Source organism: Colossoma macropomum, unplaced genomic scaffold (genome assembly GCF_904425465.1).
Source record: "Colossoma macropomum unplaced genomic scaffold, Colossoma_macropomum, whole genome shotgun sequence".
NCBI classification, from domain to species: Eukaryota; Metazoa; Chordata; class Actinopteri; order Characiformes; family Serrasalmidae; genus Colossoma; species Colossoma macropomum.
In genome coordinates, this window is record NW_023494791.1 from 31,785,641 (window position 1) to 31,808,525 (window position 22,885).

Genomic DNA, 22,885 nt, shown 5'->3' on the forward strand with positions numbered 1-22,885 from the left:
TCCAACACAGAATAACTCACATCTTAATTAACAAATGACAACAGTAGTCCTTCTTTTAAGGAGAGCATGTGTCTCCATGAGCCTCTTCTAATGGACTCTTTTTCATGCACATTTGCATGCTCCACTGATAGCGCACCCAGTGGCAGAATGCCCCATAGCCCCCCTTAAAGGTCAGCTGTCCCAGTGACCCACATGACTTGAAGAAAGTCCATTAAGTGCTTCAGAATGCCTCACCCTTAGCATGTCCACTGTTCTGACGCGATGGTTCCATCTGGCCCGGCGTGGTCTCCTGTTCAAGGGGCCAATATGGGGACCGATACACCACCTCACTCAGGCATTCTTTTATCACACAGAGGCCCTCCCAAAGTGAGAGCAGCGTGGATTGTATGGCCACACCTGCAGCAGATGACAGCAGTTGCCCTTGAGTGTGTGAGTTATATGCTCTTTTCTGGTGTGCACTGGCCTTGCCCTGGTGATCCCTAGTGATCCCTGGTGAGCTGGTGCACAGCATGAAGATGGTGGCGGAGCTCCTTGGGAGTCTGTAGCATTCCAGTAGCGCTGAAGACTCCCAAAAACCAACTCCATGGGCGTCTTAATCTCATGGCCAAACATATGAAGAGCAGGAGTAAACTTGGCCAGTACCTGCAGAGCTGTGCGGCACGTCAACAGGACCAGAAGCAGATGTCGGTCCCAGTCACTCTGGTGCTGGTCAGGGACGCTGGCAAGCACTCACTCCATCTCAAACATAGCCAGTGCATTTTGGAGGCTAAAGGGCACTACCATCGTGAACACTGTCTTTTCTCTGGTATCTAGAGTCAGTGCCACCTGCCAGTACCCACTCCACAGGTCCAGTGAACTAAACTATGTGGAACTGGCAGGCCGATCCAAGGCATCATGAATGCATAGGACAGGATACGAGTCGGGTTTAGTTTAGTTAAAATATTGAGCTGCTGGTAGTCCACTACCAGCTTATGTCTTTTTTCTTTGATAGGCCTACCGGTGCCACCCATGGGCTACTTGGTGGCTCAATAACCCCGCCGCTGCCAGCTCTTCTCTTTTCTGTTCGGTGGCTTCTTTCTTTACTAACGGGATCTAGTTAGGGCACAACCAAATCGGACCAGCTGTTCCGGTGTTAGTGCTATGCTACACCAAATCGGACCGTGTACATTCTCCCTGTGTAGCCGCAAAGATGTCACTATAATGGCTCAGAAGCTCCCACTATTGCTATTTCTGCTTTTCAGCTAACCGTTACCCACTCCACTGCCATAACACACACACAGCTTCTACTTTTGCAAACCTCCACTGTACTCACTGCTGCCACCCTCCATGCTATCAGTCACGTTTGTTGTCTGTTGTGGCATAGAATAGGTGGAAGTGCTATACATGTACACTGCCCTTGACCCTCAACCAAAGACTCTAGCCCTGCATGTTCGGCTCTTCTGGTCCCAGAGGCTTCACCCACGAAAGTCATGGTTCCCTCGACCTGACAGCAGTTTTATCCAAAAGCTCTAGTGGATGGTTGTAGCCTCCCAACTGTCTGTCTAACATTTTTGAGGGGACCCTGGAACTAAACCTAAAATTAAGTTATGCTGTTCATTAGGGAAAAACAGACACTCAAATACAAATTCAGGGAAAGGTCATTGTTTATCCCATTCACAATTGGCAAGCACTGGTCTGCCTCACGCGCTGTAGCAAATTAGATCACCCTATTGGTTTTACAATGTGCTTTAGCATATTTGTAAATCTGAAAACACTCCCAATTTCGCAAGAGACTGGTGAAAAGAGTGAGTTGGTATTCATTTCTTAAGCCAAACACACTATAGGAGATGTAGGATCTCAGTTAATGTGTGGAAGAGTAGATTACCAAACCAGAAAAGAGCCTTTCCAAAAGAAAAGTTGTTGAACTACTGATTAGGGATGGGGGAAAAATTGATTCTTAGACGCGGACGTGGACGATTCTGAATCGATTCACAAATGTCAAAAATCGATTTTCTAAATTTCAGTTGATAACAATGTTGACAGAACACAAAAGGTGGAACTTGGAAGTGTGAAGGTGCAGCGCCTGGACAGTCTGTAGCGTGCACATAACAAAAACACAAATGGATGAGCGAGAAATCTGATTGACACCCTCTGCATTCAAAGCTAGGTCAGGGTTTGGCAACCCAAATGTTAAGAAGAGCCATTTTGTCCTGTCAACAAAAATCAACCACCTTGGGAGCCACAACATTTTATGGCCAATACGTCTTAGTGTGTGCTAATGTCCTAGTATAAGCGAAAACACAGACTTTGCTCTGCTTTAAGCTTTTGCTCAGCTATAGCCGCTTTCCTCCCATCTCTGGCAGGACACTTTTCTTTAACAGGTAGAATAGTTTCTTGTGAAATGTCTCTCAACATTCGGCTTTTTATGAGGCTGAAGTCAGTTTCTCATTCTCCAGCTTCTTGTTTGAATTTTCCTGTTCCACCTTAAATTATGCTTGAGGTGCCAGAATGTAACTGCTGCACTATTTAAGGGTGGAACTGGAAAATTCAAAAGACAAGCTGACTTCAGCTTTGCAACTGTTTGTCAGTTTCTCGTTGCAGATTAAAAGTACCAGGAAACCAGCTGCAGTGCTTATAAATGCAAATAAGTCCATTTGTCTCCAAATGTTCGTCTTAAATCTTTCTCTTTGCCTTTTCGTTAGCTACTAGCTAGACGAGATTGTCTGAGTTGCTATGTGACCTGCAGTCTGCACACCAACCTTCAGAGTTGTAGGGTGGTGAAATAGCAGCGTTTAAGACCATTTATTGTTGAAACAGTGTTAGAACAATCAGCAGAGCTTTATTTTACTGCAAAGGAGGATTATTTTATTTTCACCTAAAAAAATAATTCTGCTGTGGAGCCACAACAGGGCAGTAAAAGAGCCGCAGGTTGCCAACCCCTGAGCTAGCATATGGAAGCTTCTTGGCTTCTATGAAGTTGAAGGGGAAAAAGGACCTGGACGGGATCCATGGTACATGCAGTTTGTGTCACACTAAAATATTTTGGAAACGACAAACATGAGAAACCATAATACACGTTTCCATCTGTTTTCCTTCTGGTTGTAGTTGCTGCCAACCAGAGGACCATTGACCAAGTGATGTCAAAGCTTCCACCCAACTCGGAAAGGGCAAAGCGGATTACAAAGTCTATCGCAACTTCTATTGCCGAGGATTTGCGTGTGTTCTCAGTCATTGAGAACCAGGGCTTTCATGCCATGTTGGACACTATGGAGCCGACATACGTCCCGTCTCAAAAATATTTTACTGACACAGCAATCCCCACTCTGTACAACGAGACCAAAACCAAAGTTATGGAATCACTGAAGAAAACAGATAGGATAACTGTAACGCGATGCGTGGACACCAATTGCCACAGGATCTTATGTTATTTTATCACAGATGAGGGGCAGCAAGCGTCTCATATGCTCCAAACAAGAGCAGTGAAAGACACCCTTCCAGTTGACTTGCCTCATCGATTCTGTTTGTTTTCCAAAGATATTGGAAGTAAATTTATTATGGATCATTACAAATACTTTGCTTTAAAACTACCAAGTCCTCACACAGTGAAAAAGAAGAAATCCTGTATAGAAAAAAAGATGCATCAAGATGAATCAATAATTGTTTTGTAATCACACCACAGCCCTCTGAATCATAATCGAATCGTGAGGTGCCTAGAGATTCCCACCCCTACTACTAATGCTAGCTCTGGCACTGCTAAGGCGAGCAAGTTAGCTGTTAGCCAACATGGGACCACCCAAATACCAAGGGGTATTTCACACACTGGTTATCACATGTATTATATACAGTTACCATAGCACAACATGCAAATTTCAGTGATATTTTAAATGGCTCCAACCCCTTTACACTGTGTGATTGACAACAGGTATCACTTTTCTGTCACAGCATGATAAAACATAGAATACCAAGTCAGTGTACTTGTGAACTTTTTAATGCCAATTTACACAGTACCACTGTATAGACAGCCTATGTATCAATGTTACATTAGCGCCTAGCTAAAAGTAGTTCGCAGTCACTTATCCACACGTGGTTTAATGCTACTTATGAAATGTTATAATTAAAAGCTACCAACTGACATACTAACCCCATATCCAAAAAAGTTGGGACGCTGTGCAAAATGTAAATAAAAACAAAATTCAATGATGTGCAAATAATTTAAACCCTATATTTAATTGAAAATAGTACAAAGACAACATAAATTAAATTTTGTTGTTTTTTGAAAAGTATATGCCCATTTTGAATTTGATGCCAACAACACGTTCCAGAAAAGTTGGGACGGGGCATGTTTACCACAGTGTTTCATCACCTCTTCTCTTAACAACACTTTGGGAACTGAGGAGACTAATTGCTGTAGTTTTGAAAGTGAAATGTTTTCAGTGACAGTTTAGCAACTGGACTCTCTTAATAGTCAAAGTTAAAGTCAACGTTTATTTAGAGAAGAACCCCCTAAAAGCGAGAGGAAGACACCTTGATAGGAACCAAGACTCAAAAGGGGAGCCCATCCTCCTCTGGTCGACACCGGATAGCAAACAGCATTAGTATAAAACATTAGTATACAAAACGGGAAAAACTGGCCGAGCAATGGTTAATTAGATAGTTTTAGTTTATACAGCAGCAGCAGCAGCATCATCAGGAGGGTCAGTTCATAAGGGTGAGATTTGCACAGTGTTGTACAGCATGAAGCTCAATGGTGGTCAAAACGGTCCAGAAGACTGGTGAGCAGTGGGCACCCGATCAAGGCAGAAGAAGCAACAGCATCAGACCGCACAGGATGGGGAGTTGTTCAACTCAGCAAAGAAAAGGAAAACGCACAGAGTTAGTTCTGTAAAGAGTGAATGATCACAGATTACAGTATTAACAGAGTGCAGCACAGACTCTGGCAGGTCTAGTCCATACAGAGCAATGCTGTTGTAAAACATGCAGAATGTGGTTTGACATTGTCTTGCTGAAATAATCAAGGCCTTCCCTGAAAAAGACGTCATCTGGATGGAAGTGTTTGTTGCCGAAACATGTATATATCATTCAGCATTAATGGTGCCTTTACAGATGTGCACGTCACCCATGCTATGTGCTCTAATGCACCCCTATACCATCATGAATACTGGCTTTTGAACTGTGCACTGATAACAAGCTGAGTGGTCTTCAGCCCAAAGGACACAGTGTCCATGATTTCCAAAAAGAAATCCAAATTTTGATTTGTTGGACCACAGGACACTTTTCTACTTTCCCTCGGTCCATTTGAAATGAGCTCAGGCCCAGAGAAGATGGCAGCATTCCTGGATCCTATTTATATACGGTTTCTTCTTTGCGTTTAAGAGTTTTAATTAGCATTTGTGGATGTAGTGACAAACTGTTTTCACAGACAGTGGTTTTCAGAAGTGTTCCTGAGCCCATGCAGTGATTTCCACTACAGAATCATGTATGTTTTTAATGCAGCACCATCTGAGGGCCCAAAGATCATGGCCAGAAAATACTGGTTTTGGCCTTGTCCCTTGCATACAGAGATTTCTCTTGATTTTCTGAATCTTTTAATGTTATTATGTATCATAGATGATGAAAAGCAAAAGTTCTTTGCTATTTTACGTTGAGAAATGTTATTCTCGACCTGTTGCACTATTTGATCATGCAGTCTTTCACAGAGTGGTGAACGCCTCCCCAGCTTTACTTCTGAAAGACTCAGCCTCTCTGAGATGTTCATTTTATACCCAATTATGTTACTGACCTGTTGCCAATTAATCACCAGCTGTTTTTTAGCATTACACAACTTTACCAGCCTTTTGTTTCCCCTGTTCCAACTTTTTTGGAACATGTTGCTGGCATCAAATTCAAAATGGGCATATATTTTTCAAAAAACAATAAAATTCCTCAGTTTCAACATTTGATATGTTGTCTTTGAAGCATTTTCAATTAAATATAGGGTTTAAATTATTTGCACATTATTGCATTTTGTTTTTATTTACAATTTTCACAGCATCCCAACTTTCTTGGAAATGGGATTGTATTTTACTGTTTCAATTTTCAGAGAACTGTTCAGTACATACCTAAACTTAAAGCTTATTAGGCAAGTTTTTAGCCTATGAGCTAGTTATAGAAACATGTTTATCTTTAGTTAAAAATGAAGCAAAGTGGAAACGCAGACATCTATAGAATACGTGTTGGATTTGAGAGAGTTGAAGCAGAAAAGTATGGACTACATGAATCTGTCTGTACTTGCAATATCTTATCAGAAATATTTAAATTCTTTATGCTTACTTTGTGCTTCATATTTTCATATTTATGAGAATAAATGCAAGAAATTGTTACAAAGCACTTCCAAGGACTCGCATATGAATGGGCAGCTTGATTGGGTCCACAGCTGTAACCTAGCTGGGGCCCACAACATTAACCCAACTGGGCCCATTACTGTAGCCTAACTGGGGACTACAGTTATAACCCATTTGGGGCCTACATACAGCCCATGGACATGTTAGCTGGGAAGTGGCACTTGCCAGCCATACATAATGTATTAAAAATTAAATTCAATCATTACTTCAAAATGGAAAATTGAATCAAACATGAAAATATGTGTATTTGTTGAACTCTGTTGGATGTTTTACAAACAGGTAGTAAAGAGGTCTGGCACACAAAGGCAAATTACTTTAAAGTGTGTTCCTAAGAACATTTGTCTGTTCAAGCTAACAAAGATAGTGATAGAACGTATATTATTCTCTCTCTCTCAGCTTTGTGTGAAAAAACATATTGGCAGAACTCCAATAGACTTAGCCTGGGGCCAGTGTATGAGTGCTGTTTTACAGTTATCTCACATGCGAGTGATTAGTCTTACAAGATCACTGTGCTGCAATTACCACATTTACACAGTCCATCCCCCACCCAAATGTGGTCAATCAAAGTTTATTTATATAGTGCTTTTCACAACAGGTGTTGTCACAAAGCAGCTTTACAGAAAAATCTGGGTCCAAGCCCCCATGAGCAATCCAATGGCAACAGTAGCAAGGAATAACTTCTTAAGAGCAAGAGGAAGAAAACTTAAGAACCACGACTCAAAAGGAGAACCCATCCTCCTCTGGTCGACACTGGATAGCAAAACAATAACAGAGCAGTATGAACAGAACAGTCATTTATTTTAAATGACTAAAAACTGGTGTATATATGCTTCCATTGCTTGTTAGCTACATTAGTAGCTTACAGTGATAAAACTAAAGAAGCTAAACATGTCTTGCATAACCGACTACATTTGAGCTAAGGGGGAACTGTACTGAAAAGGACCACCCTAATGGTTTTGCTTTCTAGTGGGAATAGGCTTCATTGTTTTCAATAGAAACCACTAGTTTCCTGTAGATTACCTTTAGATCCCATTAGGAAATAATCAAATGCATTTAGAATCAGCCGCTGGTCACCTGGTAAACCATTAGGATACTGTTGTGATATAAACCCAATAAAAAGCCAAAATACATTACAAAACCATTAGAAACAAACAAGAAACACTTAATGGTTTCTACGGGTTTTCTCAGCAGGGAAAACTGTGCAAAATAGATTTTTGTCCAAACCATTGCTTATTATTCAGTAGCTACAATTAATTGTTTAGTAACTTTGGTGAATTATTCAGTAACTATTCTGAATGATTTTATAACCATGATGAATTCATAAGTATTGACTATAAATTACTTAGTAACTACTATGAATTATTTTGTGAAAAATAATGTGCATCATAGTATTACAGTAGATGAATAAATGAATAAATTATTAAGTATCTTCTAAAAATTATTCAGTAACCACTTTGATTTATTCAGTTTCTACTTTTACTTACGTCCTGATATGGTGATATGTGGCCCTGGATCCACAAAGGAGGTGCTTATTTGTTCAACCAATCGCAAACTTGATGCTATGACTTCACCACATGCGACTGGGTCTTTTTTATTTATATATATATATATTTTTTTTTTACTGTTTTTAACCTCAACAGAGTGAAGCTCCAGCTAATCTGAATCCCGTGGTGAAGGTGAGAGATGTCTTTTAGAAGTTCCTTGTTTTACATCATCCGTACTTAATAATATAGCACTGGTTTTACTTACACAATTAAATATTTACTGTAGATAACCTTAGCTTGGTTAGTTTATGTCTGATAGCTATTGCAGTGCTAGGTGGTTTAGCTGTCTGGCTAGCCTAATAGGCCTGAGTACTCATTTAGCTAATGCCTTTTTTTCACTGTTTCAAAGTTTAGCTTGAAACTATTTCCTCCAACATTCTTTCAAAGTTATGGAACTGGATCTTTTAGCTTGTTTGCAGTTCAAGGAAAATCATGCCTAACATTTTGTTGAGGACATCATATAGGACAGCTGTGTTAACCTAGGAGTAGTACATTTTATTTTAACAGTAATAGCAAAGTTCTGGAACAAATCTTTTAGCTTTCTCAACACAATAAGCTAATTCAGTAAATTGTGCAGCCTCAGAAGTGTCAACTTTTAACCTGAGGGCACGCAGTTACATTGATGCAGGTATTTCATTAATTCATGTTACCCAAGGAGCAGTACATTAACTGAAAACAGCAGAAGCACACACACACACACACACATTTTCTAAATGGTTTATCCTTCTGCGTTGCGGTGGGGGGGCTGGAGCCTATCTCAGTGGTCATTGGGTAGTGGTCAGACAGATTGCCAGTCCATCACAGGGCAGACAGACAGACAGACAGACAAGTACATCCACACACTCTACCACCTATGGGCAATTTAGCGTGTCTAGTTGGCCTAACTGCATGTCTTACAGTTGTGTTGACCCGGGGATTTTATTATTTTATGTTAGGCCAGGAGCAGTACATTTAATAATAACAGCAGAAGCCAAGTTCTGTAATTGATCTATTAGCTTTAACGCCATATTAAGCTTGCCAGCAAATTTACAGTCCAGGAGCATCACCTAGTCTTGATCTGGGTATATCATACAGTTATGTTGACCCAGGGATTTTATTTTGTCACCCCAAGGGAAGTACATTTAATAAGAACAGCAGTAGCAAAGTTCTGAAACTGATGGGTTTCTCACCACTGTAAGCTAGCTAGCATATTATGCAGTACCAGGAACATCATCCAGTCTTGATATGGGGACATCATACAGTTGTGTTGATTTCAAGTGATGCTAAAGCATGCCTTATCTAACACATTTTTAAATATATTTTTAAATGAGGCTTTTTAATGCATCGTCACTCACTGTAGATTCATTGTATTCATTGTATACATATATATATATATATATGTATGTATGTATGTATGTATATGTATAGGGCCAGATTGGGACATGTTTTCAGACCAAGAATTACATGACGCAAATCGGCCCATCCAAAATTGTAGCTGTATTTCACCTGCTACATGCACACAAACATACATACATACAAAGCACTGCCTTCATCCAGAATAGCTTTTTCTACATTCTGTCCATCTTCACATGATTCACGTATGAAAGCCGCTATATCAGTATTTGACAAAAACAGTAATAAATTCTGCCTGTTGTGTCAGTCAGTAGCAGATTTGGTATGCTAATCTCTCGAGGCTGATGTAAATTATAATATATTCATTTCTGTTGTTAATTAAGTTCTTTGCTGATTTTCTGTTTCACCTGAATAATGTCGCAGTTACATACTAGGTGTCTGAATGTTACTCCTACATCATTTAAGGTGGAACAGGAAGTGAGAATAATAGTCTAACTTCTGCTTCATCTAATCTCTATCCATTGTACAAGTTACAATCAGCAAACCATGACTGATGCCTGAGGTGGGGAAGGGGGGCTGGTTTAACCTTTAAACTACTACACATGAACCCTTGGATCAAACTTTTGTAGTTAGTTTTGTATCTTACTGCAAAAGTTGTGCAATTTATTCATATTTGGATGCTGCCTAAAATCGGAAAATATGCCAATTTAGACCTGGCTTAAAGAATGTCTGCACGCTCCCTTATATTTCAGAGAGTAAAAATCAGAATGTGGCCAACTTTAGAATGACTGTGCACCAACATATACTCTGTCATCTCGAAAAGATAACACCAATATCTTTGTCTATTTTTTTAGGACATAAAACATGTGTGTGCCATTGGCAGAAACCTAAAAATTTTATTTCAAAAATAAAATGCATTCTTTTGTGCCATTAATATAATAATGATGCCAGACACCAAATAATATTATTATTTTGAACTAGACCTTGTTTTCTGATCATAACAAATTTATATTAAATTTTTTGGATTATACGTTTCATCTTCACATATTGGCAGCACTTAATTCCTTGTTCGAACACAACCTGCACTGACCCAGAAAAATACCATAGGGCTGTATTGGTTGAAATTTTCGAGGCAAAATCTAGATTAATTAAATCCTTAATTCAGAGATTTAGAACAACATAAAATGATAGTTCTTTATCATGTAATATATTCTTTGATAATAAATAAGAAATAATGAAATACAAAATGTGCCAATAAGAAAATCATTTCAGCAACAAACATCAGCACATAGTTGGTTTTTTGTTTTTTTGTTTTTTTTTGTATTTTTGATATTGTCATTTAATTTCTAAACGTGTTAAACTATTTAACATTATGACCACTTACAGATCAAGCGAATAATGCTGATTACCTTGTTACAAAGGTGCATGCCAATGTTTGGGGTATATTAGTTGGTAATCGAACAGTCGAGTCTCGTAGTCAACATGTTGGATGTGTGAGAAATGGAAAGTCAGTAGACCTAAATGACTTTGACAAGTACCAAGTTAATATAGCCAGGCGACTGAGTTGGAGCATCTTTGAAATGGCAAGGCTTGTGTGGTGCGATTGACAGTGGTCCGAGGATTTTTTTTTAAATGATGGTTACCTGAGGAATATGTCATAACACGTCACATGCATCTCACCCCCTACAAAGCACCTACAGTGAACAGGTGAGCATCAGAACTGGACCCTGGAGTAATTAAAAAAGGTCACCCACTCTGATCAGTCTCGTTTTAACGTGGACGGACACTCACAGGTGCATAGCCCATATACCTGGGGAAGTGATGGCACTGGGATGCACTGTGGGGAGAAGACAAGCCAGTGGAGGAAGTATGATGCTCTGGGCACTGTTCTGCTGGGAGACCTTGAAGTATTGTACGTAGGGGTGGGATAAAATATTGATACAGTGGTGCCAAATATCAGTTTATTTATTGAAACATGCATGTGCTGTAAACGCTTGAAGCAGACACCCCCTCCAGTTTGATTTATCAAATTCACTACTTCATGATTCCACATGGTGGCACTAAGGCGCTAATCAAATGGGTAAACTTACAGTGAAGAAAAGGGAACTTCCAGGGAAGAAATGGCAGACAACGGGGGAAACAAATCAGACAGGCACCGTTCTCTTTCAGGTCGAAGGTCTGGGCCCACTTTGGCTCATACAGCATTGAAGGGACAAATGAAATATACAATGACTGCAGTTACACGGGCAACACAACGAAGAGGCATAGACACCTTCTTCGTCATCATCCTGATCTGGTTGTTGAGAAAACAGCTAACGTTGCCACAACTGGAAGTCAGCCTACAAATAATACAGTTTTAAAGCACAAATTCCATTTATGTCCCTGAGGGCTACCAGTGTTTTGAGAGAGAGATGTGCATTTTTGCATGGAAAAATATTTTTTGTATACATTTATTTTTGTTTACACAGAAAAGATTTTAGTGAGGCACAGTTATGTTCTACCTTTAGACATTTTAACCCGAGAACTGTTTTGCTTTCTGAGAGTTTATGGCTATTTTACATTGGAATGATGACACAGTCAGTGTATGTGTGTTAAAGAGGCATAAAGCTAAGCTATGCGCTTTGTTCTACATTGTTTCATATTGGTTGCCAAATTATGAGAAACTGACACTAATAAATACATGATTCCTGCTATTTGCCTATTTAGGGGTATTTTATTTTCTTCAGTTACACTGATATCGTGATGTATCATAGAGGATTGTCCTGCAGTATATAGAGTATCACAGAATTGCAGTATCATGAGATCATCATTATCATGGGCAGCGTATCTTGATAATATTGTAGTTTGAGATTACCTGTGATTGCCACCCCTAATTGTACGTGTCAGGTGCTGCATATCTAAACATTGTTGCGGACCAGGTTCCCCCCTTAATGCTGATGGTATTCCTAGATGGCAGTGGCCTTTTTCAGCAAGATAATGTGCCCTGCCACACTGCACACATTGTTCAGGAATGGTTTGAGGGACATGATGAGAAGTTTAAAGTGTTTGCTTGGCCACCAGATTTCCCAGATTTCAATCTGGAAGTATAGTAATTTTGAGTGTGGGTCTCCTAAACAGACGCTCTTTTTGTTGAATGATTTTAGTGGGTGCAATGTCTTCAATTTGCTCACAGATGTTTAACAATATAAGTGAACCTTTCTAACGGATGCCTTTATATAGTAAACACACTGATCTCTTACACTTCTGGGCTGATCAGACTATAATGTAGCACTTCTGCTTCCTAGATATGGACAAACATCTAGATATATAAAACTAACTGGCTTTGGTCTAGAACTGTTCATGTATGGTCCAATGGAAAAAAAAAGATTAATACTTTTTCTTTGATAGTCATAACAGAAACAATAATTTATTATTGAATCTATTTACTGACAAAAAATACTTTTATGTAGCCTCCATATTACCAGTAAAAACAATAGATTATTGATATGACAAAACATTTGATCAGGAGGAAATCTGTTATTATTATATAGATCTTTATATTCTTAGGAACTCATAAATAAATTGGCATTAGAATAAGATGGAGAATAAGTTCCTTTCTGGATACATCAGGTTATGAGGATTTGAGCATTATGATGGGTGAAATCGGCTTTTAATTCAGTTCTTCAATGACCTGAGGGGATCTGCTGCCTGCATCAAAATATTAATTGCAAGCAAAGGAATACAAATACACAGAGAAGCGATTTGACACAGTTAAGAACACTGATTACAGGGCACTGTTGTGAACAAAACATAGGTGAACATGATAGAGAGAAAACGAGAGAAACGAGATAGGCAGACAGACAAACTGGCAGACCCTGACTCAGGAAAATTGTAAAATTGAGGTAGTCTGAGAGGCCAGTTTATTATGAATACCTCTCCTACATGGTTAAAAGTATGTGGACACCCAAACATCATATCAGTAACCGCTTACTGAATGTCTCATTTCAAAACCAAGGGTATTAACAGGGAGTTTGTGTTCCCCAAAAAGTGTTCCCCAAAGCTGGAAGCAATCCGTTTCTCTAGAATTTGATTTTATACTACATCATTTGAATTTCCCCTCACTGGAACAAAGAGGCTCAAACCATGAGAAAATATCTAGACCATTATTCCTCCTTCGCCAAACTTTAAAGTTGGCACTTTACATTCTGGAAAGGCCTATTCTCATGCATCCACCAAACGCAGTTGACTCATCTGTCTCATGACTAATCTGTCAATGTGGCCATATGGTGAAGCGTGATTCATTACTCCAGAAAACGAGTGCTGCTCCAGAGTCCAGTAGTGGCAGGCTTTACATCACTCCAGTTGATGCTCTACATTGCACACAGTGATCTTGGCTTATGTTTTGCTGCTCAGCCACTGTAGTCAGCATAGAAACCATCTATGAAGCTCCCAACTAACTGTTCTTGTGCTGATGTTGCTTCTAGTGGCGGTTTGGAACTTTGTAGTGAGTCCTGTAACTTTATTATTCATCAGAGAATATTTTAAACAATCAAGAACTATTGTTTAGTGCTGTACTCTCCAAACTAACAATTTGTATTAATCTACATTGTGTATAAAATTGTATTTATTACAATAATTGTACAAAAGTGTGCATTACATTTTAGACATTCACTTTATGTCTATGGTACACAGATGTTTTATAGCCTGAATTTAAAAAATGGACAAAATATTAGTGTTATCTTTTCTTTATGACAGAGTATATGTTTGTGCAAAGCCAGTCTAAAGTTGGCCAGATTCTTATTTTTATTCTCTAAAATATAAGCCAGGCCTTTCTGCCATGCCTAAATTTGGCCTAATAAACTTTTAATGATGCCTAATAAGTCCTAATAAATTTTTGCAGTAAGATATTTTTATACATTTAACAAACTAGACATATCAAAGTTGTATACAAACATGTTTCGACTTTGCTCTACTTCAGGGTGGGGTATATCAACTTGTAGGGGCAGTTGTCCCTCTGCTATTGGAAAAAATGGGGAGAATTCCTAGTGGGCAAGTTACTATGAACTAATAATTAAACTCACACATACACCGTGTTCCAAATTCTCGTGCAAGTGATATATCAGTAGGATTTCAGTATAATGAGTATGTAGGTTTTAGTTTTTCAAATGAAAAGTTTGTTTCAATCTCAGACAGGTTTGTTAAGTAATTTGCCAGGTGGTCTTGATTAAAGGGAAATTTACTTAAAGAGATTGTTCCACATTATCAAGCAAGACACAGTTCTCATGCAATATGGGGAGAAAGAAACATGAAAAAGTGCAATGTCTTGCAAAAGGCATAAAAGTGATATTTCATGAAAACTAAAGAGAAATCTTTGGAACTGTGAAAAGATATGTGAGAAATTCAGAGCACAGGCGAGTATGAGTCCAATAAAGGCTTATTAATGAACGTTTCTGTCAGACAAATTAATTGTATTAAAAGGGCAGCTATGAGAAACACTACTGGTGTTTCTGGAGTCAAGAACCTCTCAATGCAGAATCCCCCACAGGCTGGCAGCTGTGCAAAATGCTGTATTATTTATGGGTTAAACTAGCCCCCCTTTCCCACCCCAAGTGGAACAGCCACAGTTTGTTGATTGTAACTGAGTCTTGTACAGTGGATAGAGATTAGATGAAGCAGAAGTTAGACTCTTATTCTCAGTTCCCATTCCACCTTAAATGATGCAGAAGTTACATACAGACATCTAGTGTATAACTGCTACACTATTAAGGTGGAACAGAAATTCGGCAAAGAAGTTAATTAACGAAGGAAATTCATTGACATCAGCCTCGAGAGATTAGCATACCAAATCTGCTACTGACTGACACAACAGGCAGAGTTTATTACTGTTTTTTTCCATTACTGATATAACAGTTTTCATACGTGAATCATGTGAAGATGGATAGCAGCGGCAAATACTGCAAAAAAAACAAAATGGCACTAAGAACACAACGAAAGGAGGAGGAACAGGACATATCTGAGAAAGTGGGCAGTGAAACATACTGACCTTAACTTACTTAACTAGCATTAGTTCATAACATATTGACTGTCACGATTATGTCACATTTAAATTAAAAGCTTGTGCCAGATTTCATTCTATAACTAGCCATTGCGGTTATCTCAGTGTAGATCTAGAGTAAGAAATACAACACAAAACAGCACAGATTTTAGAAAAAGCTATTCTGGAAGAAGGTGATGCTGTGTATTTGTGTTTGTGTGCATGAAGAGGGGAGAAATACAGTTACAGTTACAATATATATTACCCACTACCCACTGCGCCACCATGCCGCTCCACTGCATCAAAAGCCTTATAAAAATATATTTAAAAAATGTGTTAGATAAGGCATGCTTTAGCATCACTGCTCATTCTATTTAGGGGAATATAGTAATCATTGTAATGTGCACATCCCTTTTTTTCCGTTCTCCTTAGAAGAACGTTGTCTCTGCAAACCAAAAGATCACAAAATTAGGCTAACAAGGCTAGGTGAAATTAGCCAATACCCATGCAAGCTTATTTACTTATCACATACTTAATGTTATGCCCAGTTTTATTCATTGATCATTCAGAATGGCAATGAAGGTCAGTTTTAATTGCAAGAGAAAATATCCAGTATTATAACTTTACTGCTGTGATTAAATGACCTCCATTCCTCCTATTGAATAGTGAGATTCATTATTTATTTATTCATTCGTGTATCTATATCTATGTATCGAGGGGCATGGGAGGTCTCAAGATGATGTTCTCAGAATAACAAAGTCCAATAATATCAACAATAAATTTATGTAATCATTGTTGAAAAACTATTAACGTGTTCCTGTGCAAGTATGGTCAATATGCCAAAGCTAAAGCTACATAAATCTACAGCTATTATTAAATGAACTGCTCTTAGGTTAAAATAAAAGAATAAAATACCTGGATCAGCACAACTGTATGATGTTCCCAGGTCAAGACTGGATGATGTTCCTGGGATGTTCTTAAGAAACTTTGCTATTGCTGTTTTTATTAATAGTACTGTACCTGTTAACATAAAATAATGAGATCACAGGGTTAACACAACTACAGTGTCATGAGGTCAAAACTGGATGATGTTCCTGGGACTACATAATATAATGGGTAGTTTACTGTGGTGAGATAGCTAAAAGATGAGATCAGTTTTAGAACTTTCCTACTACAGTTATTAGTAGGAAAAAATAACTGTAAAAAGCAGTTAGCATGTTTGGTGCTGTTTTTGATGGGCGTGAATCTTCTCTCAGAGGGAAGTGGCTGAAGAGGTGATGTCTGGGATGAGAGGGCTCAGTTGTAATTTTGCCAGTGCACTTCATCACTCTGCTGTTGTAGATGTCCTGAAGCATTGGTAGACTACATCCAATGATGTTCTCCACTGTCCTGATTATGCGCTGGAGTTTGGCTTGTTCTTTGTTGTGCTTGGCAATGAAGACCGTGTTCATCTCCTACTTCAGAACCCAGGATATGGTGGTGCACCGAGGAAACCACAGAGCTATTGATGGTGAGGGGGATTAGGGAGAAGGGGTTGTGCCTGGAGCCCATCACAATGGCGTCATCCGCAAACTTCAGGATCTTTACAGCTGGTTCCTTGGAGACTCGTTGTAGAGACTGAAGAGCAGGGGTGAGAGCACGCAACCTTGTGCTACTCCAGTACTGAGGGTCTGGGGGTCTGACATGTTTTCCTAGCTGTACCTGCTGTCTCCTGTTTGTCAGGAAATCCATGATCCATCAGCAGATGGGATCTGGCACCGACAGCTGGGACAATTTGGCCTGCAGCAGCTCTGGCACCATGGTGTTGAATGCCGAGCTGAATTCCTCAAACAGAACTCTAGCATAGGTTCCAGGACTATCGAGATGTTGTAGAATGATGTGCAGGGCCAAGTTCACCGTGTTCGCATACAAAGCTAACCTGTTAGCTCTGTATGCAAACTGCAGAGGATCCAGCAGAGGGTTTGTAATGGTCTTCAGGTAGGCTAGGACCAAGCGTTCGAAGACTTTAATGACTATAGAGATCAGGGCTACTGGCCTACTGTAGTCATTTAGTCCAGTGATGTTCGTATTTTTGGGGGGAGTGAAATGATGGTAGATGTTTTAGAGCATGAGGGAACAGAGCAGAGTTCCAGGGTTCTGTTGAAGATTTTGGTGAAGGTTGGTGCTAGTTAGCTTCCTGTGGTTACTTAGCTACTGCTGTTATTATTAAATGTACTTCTCCTGGCCTAACACAAAATAATAAAATCCTTGTATCAGCACAACTGTCTGATGTCCCCAGATCAAGACTGGATGATGTTTCTGGGACTGTATAATATGCTTACTAGCTGATTGTGGTTGATTATAGAGAAAACTAAAAAATGAGTTCCAGAACTTTGCTTCTACTGTTTTTAGTTAATGTACTGCTCTTTGGTTAACACAAATTAATGAAATCCCTGGGTCAATATAACTGTGTACCCTCAGGTTAAGAGTTGATGCTCCTGAGGCTGCACAATATACTAAATTAACCTATTGTGTTAAGAAAGCTAAAAGATCTGTTCCAGAGTACTCAGGCCCATTAGACTAGTCAGATAGCTTAACCACCTAGTACTACAGTAGCTATCAGGCATTAACTAACAAAACTAAATTTAACTACAGTAAATATTTAATTGTGTAAGTAAAACTAGTGCTATATTATTAAGCATGGAGGTTGTAAAACGAGGAACTGCTAAAAGACATCTTTTACCTTCACCAGGGGTTTCAGATTAGCTGAAGCTTCACTCTGTTGAGATTGAAAACAGTAAAAAAAAAGACAGACCCAGTCCACTTGTGATGTCATAGCATCAAGTTTGTGATTGGTTGAACAAATTCAAGTGAAGCATCTCCTCTGTGGACCCAGGGCCACGTCTCATTTTTGCAATATCAGGACGCGAATCTACTTTGAATTATTCAGTATCCACTATGAACTATTCAGCAACTACTATGAGTTATTATGTATTCACTATGAATTCTTCATTAATCACTATAAATTATAGAGTAGCCACTATAAATTGTGCTGTAGCTACTGTGAAATGTTCTGTATCTACTGTGAATTATTCTGTACCCACTATGATTCATACCGTGACTACAATGAATTATTCTGTTTCTACTATGCATTGTTCAGTAAATACTATGAGTTATTCAGTATCCACTATAAATTGTACAGTTAATACTATACATTAATCTAGCTACTATGAAACTAATATGCAAGTTCTGTAGTTCTGAGAGTGAGGAGTTGTGTGGACCTTTATAGTTTAAGGGGTTAAGAAAAATGACCGTCCTTCCGATCCAGTCGTATTTTCCTACTCTCTCTTTGATTATTTCTTTTCTTCCTTTCTTCTCACTCATGCTCTCTCTCTCTCTCTCTCTCTCTCTCTCTCTCTCTCTCTCTCCCTCTCTCTCTCTCTCTCTCTCTCTCTCTCTCCCTCTCTCTCTCTCTCACGGCAGTCAGATGTGCGCACACTCATTCGCTTGCTCTCCCCCCTCCTCCCTCGCCATCTTTATACACTCACACACTCTCTCTCGCTCTGTCTCTCTCTGTCTCTCTCTCTCAGACACACACACACACACACACACACACACACACACACACAGACACACACTCACATACACGCGTACACACACCCTATCGGAAGGTGCTGGCAGCAACAGAGGCGACAGCAGCAGCAGAGGAGATGCAGCCGTGTGAATGAACGAATGAATGCAGGAACAAACGTGTGGATTTACCAAACAAAGAGGAGCCTCTCGTCTTTCTCCATCTTTTCCGGCATCACTCTCCTCCACCCTTCCCCTGGCTAGTGCTGTCGTTTTTTTTTTTCAGAATAGTGCTGGAGCTGGAGAGCCTCTCGCTCGGATCTCCAGCGTTTCGAGGTCACCTCGAAGGCCGCTTTCCTTTTTCCTCTCACTCATTTATTTTTTTCTTTTTCCGCTTCTTTGCCCTTTGTCTGTTCCTGGCGGAGGCTTTTTGTCTTGTTTTCGTCCAAGAATCTGCTGCCGCTGCGCTGAAGGGGAGCTATTGTTGGACACGGAGGCCTTTTCTCTCTCCCTCCGCAGTATCCTACCCTCCCTCGTTCTTTCCCTCCCTCCCCTCTCCCCTCCGCTTCATCCTTCCATTCGGAGGCACCCTGCCTAAATCCGGTTTGTGCATTTCTTCATCCGTCTGTCTGTCCATCGCATCCTGTTCTGTCCATCCTCAGTTTTCTCTGGCTCCATCTTACATTTTGCCATCCTGCTGCCCCCCCTTCCATTCCCTTATCCCTCAGTCCCTCCCTCTCTCAGGCTGGATAAGGCTCTCTCCCAGACTGGATAAGGCCGCCTAATGTTCCTTCAACATTGTGTAAATCCGGATGTTTGCCATAGGGTCAGCAACATGCCATGAAAGACAGTCCTGGCCAGCCAAAAAGCTCTGGGTACTGCATCTCACCCCTAGTGTGTGTGTGAGTGCGATTGTGTGTGCATGCATGTACGAGGAAAAACCATGAATTTAGCCTGATCCCAGGGCCTGGGTGTCCCCTGCCAATGTGGGAAAAGGACTAAAGGTCAGGTCCCTTTCCTCCCCCTTCCCCCTTTCCCCCATCCCCTTACCCCCAATCCCCCATTCCCCGGGTAACTGCCCCCAGCATGAAGAAGACCCACAGCACCAACTTGCGGCGGGCTTGGCCTGGTCCGGATATGCCGGAATGGGGGTCAGAGCGCTCCCGGTCTCGCAGTGAGAAGGACTACCGGCTGCACAAGCACTTCCCTCCACCCCCTCCTCCGCCCCACATGGGTTACATCACGGCTACAGGTGGGTTACGACTCTGCACCTCTAACCCGCAGGCACCTTTGCGATGCTTTACATCAGCTTAGGGTGCTTTATTCTGCTTCGTTTGTGAGGACTCTACCACTCTATATTTGAGGGACTTCAGAAGTGTAGAAGAATAAAAGATGGAATAAATTATGGTGTTCATAACTGACAAGGTGCAGGCTAACATCTGAGAGTATGCTTCAGTATTAGGCCAAATGCTTATGCTGTACACCTCTGCCGTTTTACATCAGAAGATCTCCACACCTAGTCCACTAAACTATGTTCAAGCTGAATTGTTCAGCAAAGCTGGATAACTAATGCCAGAAATGAAGGCTTGTCGAGTAGGACATTTTTCCTTTCTTCATCCCCTTTTTGGACATGATGTTTTGCTTTAGTTGTCTGGCTAACTGTGTTATACCCCCCAAGAAGTTACTGATTTGCTGGATCAAGTGTGTGAGGTTTGGGTTGGAGATGGAACCTCCAGCAAGGTGTCTCCAGTTGGTCACCACTGTTCGTGCTTGCACAAAGCATAACATAAAGCGGTGCCATGCACTATGAAATATCCCTGAAAAGTAATTGATTAGCTGGAGCAAGTGTGTGAGGTTTGGGTTGGAGGAACCTTCAAGAAGGTGAGTCCTAAGTTGGTCAACACAGCTCTAGCTTGCTAACCCAAAGTAAAGCATTGCACTGCACAGTTTCCTTAGCCTAACACAACCGATACAGCTCATGAAGAGCTTGATAGTTAAGTGTTGAAATGAATTTACGTAAAACAGTCAGCACCAATTCTTCTGGAGTTTCACCTTCTTGCAGGTTTCACTTCCAAACCAAATTTCACATATTTGATCTGTCCACCATTTTTTGGATCAGGTTTGGTGGAATAGGGTTGGAGGTAAGAGTTGCAGGAAGGTAGATCTCACGAAGCAGGCCTGGTGACACTGTGCTGGAGCCTATTTGATAGCATTTTAGCAACATCACCCTTACGCTAACTTAATGTTTTAAAACATTTTAATGTTTCATGCACATTTTAATGTTATAAAGAGCCAGAGGACTGGGAACTACTGGCTGGCGTTATTGTACATAAGCATTTTAGCATCCTGTATCTTGGGCCATTTAGTCGAAGTGGGTGTGTGCGAATGCTATGCCTGCTGACGTCTTCAATGACATAATGACAAAGGCTTTGGCAGCATGGTGTACTGATGGAATAATGGCAATAACAGAGGGAGACAGATAGAGAGAGGGAAGAAAACTAGCCTTCTTCCACCATTTTGCTCTTTGGCGAGGGTATTACAGCACTGAGTTTGCTGTGCTGTGAATAAAATTCTGGCAGCAGGTCTCCATGTTTTTGTGTTCATGACAAGAGTAAAAATGAGAGGAGGGAAAGAGAGAGGAGAAGAGTAGAGATATGGAGGAATGGAGGACCAGACTTTTCTCTCTGTTTCACTCCATTTTGGTGATGGTTGCGTTGTCCTGGTGTGCAGGAGAACGGGATGGTTCAGTCAACATTCAGTCAGTGAGCATTTGGGTAACAAGCTTCTGTGGCAAACGTCACTTTGGTCCGTGTGAGAGAGAGGGAGGGAGGAAGAGAAGGAGGCTAGGAAGGGGAAGGAGTCTGTGCTAATTTTTGTGGAGTTGCTAAACCCCTGACAATAAAAGCCCCAGTTGTCATTAAGAGTGTGTGAGACTTTGTTATAGTGTGTGAAAGGATATATTATAGTGTGTGAAAGGTGGTGTATGCGTATCTTCATGTGGTGTGAGGAGGTGGGTGGAGAGAGTTAGCTTAGCTGACGTTGTTAGCTCAGAAGCTAACCTCTGCGCACTTGTTCTAAGCATGGTCGATACAATGCCATTGTTTAAGTGCAGTACATCAAGGTGAATGTAAGCCTGGGTAATTTCATAATTACACTTTCCCAGTGTTTCCATCATAATCATATCAGTTTTATAGGCAGGAAAGTTCAGATACTGTGGAGAGAGAGGATTACATTATATATGTAGTAATGCTCAATGTTTTGAGTCCATATTTGAACATGGTGGTTTATAGCTTTGTGTGTAAAACTCTAGCTAATGTAAATTGTGAGACAAGCCATATTTGGTCGTTTTGAATGTTATGTACAGAATTAATGGCAGTGCTCTTTCAAAAGCCATAGTCTGACAAAGCAGTATAAAGTATAAATATTTTTTTATTTATTTTTTGTGTCTTTGCAGTCTTTGAGGTGAAAAAAATGTTGGGAAATGTGGGGAAAACTGTTTAATAAGACTGGAGTCTAAAGTGTGTAAATTCAGTTTTGTAAAGATCAATCTGAAAAAATCTGTTTACAGTTTTGTAAAGATTAATCTGGATCATTCTTTTATATATCCCCAACATCATGATGTAATTTTTTTGCCATGTACTTTTGTGGCTGATTGCGAAGGAATTGTCGATCCTGCTGCTGAAGGGTAATTTAAATATTTCATAAAACTTCAATGTGAATGTTGGCTGAATATATGTGTTAGTACTTGTGACATCACTAAAATAATGAGATATTTTTACAGATTCTATTCCATATTTGGACCATATATATTAGAGAGTGAATGGTACATTTTGAAACTTTTTGAAAGAAAGGGTTTTCCACAATTTGGACCCTTTAATAAAATGCATACTTATTGGCTTACTGAGGCTGATGAGACTGTCTATTTATGTTTTGAAATAATGTATTGAACAACACAGGATGTTTGCAATACTTCAGTCAAATATCTGATGTATTATTGGGTTATTGGGTTAGAGTTCATGACTAATACTTTTGTCGTGGTTGGTTAATCTTAAGCCACTCTAGTGATGATTAGTGATGTTTATCAGTAA

The 22,885-nt window shown here is 40.0% G+C and overlaps 1 protein-coding gene across 2 annotated transcripts in view; it reads left to right on the forward strand.

Annotated features, from left to right (window-relative positions):
- stox2a (storkhead box 2a) overlaps positions 1-22,885 on the forward strand; it is a 134,354-nt gene that overhangs the window by 39,683 nt on the left and 71,786 nt on the right. Inside the window, exon 1 of one of the 2 annotated variants that reach the window (XM_036574865.1) lies at positions 19,858-20,049. The exons of the other annotated variant lie outside the window; for it this stretch is intronic. Within the exon in view, the coding sequence (XP_036430758.1) occupies positions 19,884-20,049 (166 nt within the window). The 5' untranslated portion in view covers positions 19,858-19,883. Of the gene's footprint in view, positions 1-19,857; positions 20,050-22,885 lie in introns of those variants that run through there. 2 annotated transcript variants of the gene reach the window in all.